This window comes from Oncorhynchus gorbuscha, linkage group LG22 (genome assembly GCF_021184085.1).
Source record: "Oncorhynchus gorbuscha isolate QuinsamMale2020 ecotype Even-year linkage group LG22, OgorEven_v1.0, whole genome shotgun sequence".
Taxonomy (NCBI): Eukaryota; Metazoa; Chordata; class Actinopteri; order Salmoniformes; family Salmonidae; genus Oncorhynchus; species Oncorhynchus gorbuscha.
Window position 1 is genome coordinate 22296288 of NC_060194.1, and position 5361 is coordinate 22301648.

General features: G+C 42.0%; 1 protein-coding gene across 1 annotated transcript; it reads left to right on the top strand.

Annotated features, from left to right (window-relative positions):
- Positions 1-2486: 2486 nt before the first annotated feature.
- LOC124009109 (melanocortin receptor 4-like) lies at positions 2487-3506 on the top strand. The gene has a single exon (XM_046320604.1). It carries the CDS (start codon positions 2487-2489, stop codon positions 3504-3506), a length of 1020 nt encoding a protein of 339 aa, XP_046176560.1.
- The last annotated feature ends 1855 nt before the right edge of the window (positions 3507-5361 follow it).

Sequence of the window (5361 nt, forward strand, 5' to 3'; positions counted from 1 at the left end):
GAGCCAATTGAGCCTTTTGATACGTGTTAGCTCGTGACATACCTGTTGAGAGACCTTCCGTTTAGCCTTCTAAGCTCCCTGAATGAGGCTAAGTAGTCCTGACTTACACTGGGTTTTAGGTAAATTGATGGCTTATTCAACACACAATATTTCCGATGCTGCTCTTCTATCATATACTATTTAACTGCGCGACCATGACTATCCACTTTATTTGTAAATACAGTCATACTTGACATAGCACATTCATAATCTATACTGTATATCCTATTGTGTACATATCAGTTTATTACTTTGCATACTACCATCTAATTACTTCATATTTTTTTTATTTAACATTTTTATTAATATTGGTTATTGTACTGCAATGTTGAGCGAGCTAGCACACAAGCATTTCACTGCATTTTTCATACATGCTGTAAAACTGTGTACGTGACAATGTGATTTTATTTTCATTTGATGTTTGTGTGCTTGGTGCATACAGTAACTTCCAACAATATCTCTTATTGATACAGACTGATATAAGACGTGAGAACAAACTGCTCACCTGAACAAAAACATCTGCTTCTTTTCAGCCCAGGGGATGGGGTGATGTCGATTATGTCCTGTCCTAAGCTGGTGTGTGTGTGTGTGTGTGTGTGTGTGTTTTTCAAACACCTAGAGGTGTGATCAATAGGTCAGGAAGCCTAAAGCCCTGGGAGGCTTCGACAGTTCCACCAATTCGGTGCTTTTTGAGAAGTGTAAAAAAATATTTTAAAAAAGACTATCCACTTGAGGATGAAATACCTCATTTAAACATTCTGTCATAAAGAGCACATATTCTTCATTATGAACATAAAAAAAACACGTCTTCCCATCTCAAGGTTAAATAAAAACATGACTCTAGTAAGTGCCAAATGAAGTAACAGGGTTGACGATTTAATCATAAATCCTCTCATGACAGGGGGAATAGAAGCTTGTGTGCAACAGGGAGTGGCAATTGAATGCAAAAACAAAAAAATTGAATTTCTAAAACATTTCTAGCCCGTCTATCTAACAGGATTGATGTGTTGTGCTCGACCAGCCCAGTTTTCCATGACAAAACACCAGAAAATGGCCAACGAGTAGAACCAGCACATCTACTTTTACACTATGATTAAATGGTCAATGTTTCTATTGAAATATTAAAAAATGAATCGCTTCACCAGATTAAAGTGAGTTCAGTTCACGTAACAGTGTTCACATTGAAATGAGGGACATACAGTACGTAAATGAATAACTAATCACATTAAATACGTAATACTCTTCAGAAATGGCTTTGTCAAAGCAACAAAATAACTAGCGCTTTGCAATGATGGTGAAATGTTCGGGTTAAGTGGATTGAAATCTACATAGAAGTGACACTTAACACTTCAGCAAGCCTTCTCTCCATGTGGTCTATATTAAAGGGCACGTCATTTAATATAGCAGAGTTTATAGCAGAGTTTGAAAATATTAAATTGGTGCATAATATCAAAGGGATGCAAAAGGAACTCTCTTCGTTGGACGACGCAGGTGTAATTAATTTTTAGGACAAATGGGGAGGTTGCAATGTATTCAGCAGCTGGGGATGAATGACAAGGCTACAGAGCATGTCCAGTAGATCTGATTGCTTGAAACATAGTGGTACAGTTCCTAAATGTTATTGAGACACTTACGTAAATCATCCCTGTGAATGCTTTTCAAAAGACCTCGATCAAGACTCACATTTCTGACATTAATAAAACCATCAATTAGATTGTCCTTGTAGCATGTGCCAATTTAATCAATCTGTATGTGCTGAAGTGAGGTGCAGCAGGGCTATTCATACCTCTCAGACCAAGAACACACTCCAGATGTGATTCCCACCCTTGTAAGCACTCCCCCATTGGCTGAGAGACTGGGAGGAGTCAGGGATGCGAGTGCTGATGGGTGTCTATAGGAAAAGTGAGAATGATTCTGTTAAGTGAAGCCCTGGCTGGCTATCTGTGCTTTAATACCTTTTCTTTCAGTTAGTGACTCAAATTCTCGGGACTCACTCACAGACACACACCCTCAGTCAACCTCTCCATCTATTTTTCACAATTTCTGCCTCTCTCCCTGTCTCTGTTTCTCTCCCAATCTCCTTCTTTCCCCTCTCGTGTCCACCTCTCTCTCTCTCTTTCCCTGCTCTCTCCGCGCTCTCTTTCTCGGAGACCTCTCTGGCTGAAGCTGTGGTAAATAGATGGCAGTGTGAGACCAGAGGATGATAAGGCTTTCCTGCCTGTAGAGTCAGTGCCAGAAGTAGTCAGACGGGTGCCTGTGGTCACGTATCGAACTTCCTCCCAGTGTTTCAGACTTTACTTCACTGCCCAGTGTCTGCATGGCATTCAAAGCTGGAGCTTGAAGTAAGCAGCTCCTCATTAGGCACAGAAACCCTCTAGACGGATTAAGGGAATAATGAAGAAATAAGTCAACTGAAGAGTACTGACTGAAGAGTTCCTACAAAAACAATGAATGCCACGCACCAGCATCACCATGGATCATTTCACCTATGGAACCACAGCTCTGGAGCTCCGCCTCTAAGCCATCAACAGCACCAAGCCGGAGCGGAGAGACACCATGGTTCGTCTGGGTGTTACGAGCAGCTGCTAATCTCCACCGAGGTCTTCCTCACGCTGGGCATCGTCAGCCTGCTGGAGAACATCCTGGTCATCGCCGCCATCATTAAGAACAAGAATCTGCACTCTCCCATGTACTTCTTCATCTGTTCCCTGGCCATGGCCGACATGCTGGTCAGCGTCTCCAATGCCACCGAGACCATTGTTATGGCAATGATCACTGACGGAAATCTGGGGATAGGTGGCGGCGTGATCAAGAGCATGGACAACGTGTTTGACTCCATGATCTGTAGTTCCCTGCTGGCGTCTATCTGGAGCCTGCTGGCCATCGCCGTTGACCGTTACGTGACCATCTTCTACGCGCTGCGCTACCACAACATCATGACCACGCGCCGGGCCGCCGCCATCATCACCAGCATCTGGACCTTCTGCACCGTGTCGGGCGTCCTCTTCATCGTCTACTCGGAGAGCACTACCGTCCTCATCTGCCTCATCATCATGTTCTTTAGCATGCTGGTGCTCATGGCCTCGCTTTACGTCCACATGTTCATGCTGGCGCGTCTGCACATGAAGAGGATCGCCGTTCTGCCGGGAAACGGCCCCATCTGGCAGGCAGCCAACATGAAGGGGGCCATCACCCTCACCATTCTCTTGGGGGTGTTCATAGTGTGCTGGGCTCCTTTCTTCCTCCACCTCATCCTCATGATCTCCTGCCCTAGGAACCCCTACTGCGTGTGCTTCATGACCCACTTTAACATGTACCTCATCCTCATCATGTGTAACTCTGTCATTGACCCGCTGATCTATGCCTTCAGGAGCCAGGAGATGAGGAAAACCTTCAAGGAGATCTTCTGCTGTTGGTATGGTCTCGCCTCTCTGTGTGTTTCTCTGTGTGAAATGCCCAGCAGATAGTGAATCTTATGGAGATACTGCATGTGAACTGTTTAGGGAGAAGGTGAACAGTTTAAAAGAAACATAATTATATTATTTGTAAATAAGGACATATTTTTGTCTTGCCTCATGATCCAAATAAGAATGGCAAAATTGTTTAACCTGCGTAAGGTAACTGCCAAAATAATGGAAACGCCACCACGAGCCACCAGTTTCAATGCGCCTTGGCATCGATTCTACAAGTGTCTGGAACTCTATTGGATGGATGTGACACCATTCTTCCATGAGAAATTCCATAATTTGGTGTTTTGTTGATGGTTTTGGAAAACTGTCTCAGGCGGCGCTCCAGAATCTCCCATAAGTGTTCAATTGGGTTCAGATCTTGATTGAGACGTCCATGGCATATGGTTTACATCGTTTTCATACTCATCAAATAATTCAGTAACCACTTGTACCCTGTGGATGGGGGCATTGTCATCCACTCCTATCAGGATAGAAATGATTCACCACAGGTTGAAGGTAATCACTATTTATTGGCGTTTACCTTGGGTTGAATGGACCTAAACCATGCCAGGAAAATGCACCCCACGTGATAAGAGTCGCCAGGACCCTCATTTATTCAAGTGTTTCCATTATTTTGGCAGTTTCCTGTACATGTATATAGATTTATCTCACGATCAAACAAATTGTCAACAAATGGTATGGCTATCAGTGCATTGAGGTTTGGGAATTGTTAGATGCTGTTTGCTCTCTAACACTCTGAGAATATTTAGAAAGACAGAAAGCGATATTGCTATGAAATATTGTTTCCTTGAAATGTGCAAGTACAATGCATCACAGTGCTTTTAAAGGAGTAGTCTTTGCATGTTATTTAGGATAATGCCTTTCCAGATGCAGTAAGTATTGGGACAGTGTCACCTGTTTTGTTGTTTTGGATCTGTACTCCAGCACTTTGGATTTTAAATGATACATTGACTTTGAGGTTAAAGTGCAGACTGTTAGCTTTAATTTGAGGGTATTTACATCCACATTGGGCAAACTGTTTAGAAACTACTGCACGTTTTGTACATAGTCTCCCCATTTTAGGGGACCAAAAGTATTGGGACAAATTCACTTATGAGTATTAAAGTAGTCAAAGGTTTAGTATTTGGTCCCATATTCCTAGCGCTATATCAGCCCACACAGTTACAAGGATGGACCTCATATTGAAGCTTATAGAGATCCCAACTGATGTATAGAATGAAAATATTTGGTTTGGCATCATGAAACCTCTAACACAATACATTCAGTTGACTTGGTGAAAATCATTTTTTTTTAGACTTGATTACCACTTTTTCCACGTGGTTTCTTCCTTCAGACTTCATAAAATTATGATCTCTTCCTAAATATTTGGTCAAATTATTAATTTTGTGTATGGTTTCCTAGAAACCAAGGGTGGCTCAATTTACCCCCCCCCCTCTCCCCCCCTCATGAAAAAGTACTACTGAATTAATACACAAAACCTATTTGTGCAGTATTTGAATTTATTATGGATCCCCTTCAGCTGCTGCCAAGACAACAGCTACTCTTTGTGGGGTCCAGCAAAATGAAGGCAGTTACACATAAAAAAAAAAAAATGATAATACATTCACAGCAGATTTCACAACATAAGTGTGTACCCTCAGGCCCCTACTCTACTTCCACATATCTCAAATCAAATCAAATTTTATTTGTCACATACACATGGTTAGCAGATGTTAATGTGAGTGTAGCGAAATGCTTGTGCTTCTAGTTCCGACAATGCAGTAATAACCAACAAGTAATCTAACAATTCCAAAACTACTGTCTTATACACAGTGTAAGGGGATAAAGAATATATACATAAAGATATATGAGT

Bases quoted from the DNA above. Each gene is read 5' to 3' on its own strand.
- LOC124009109 (XM_046320604.1), top strand. From the start codon at position 2,487: ATGAATGCCACGCACCAGCATCACCATGGATCATTTCACCTATGGAAC.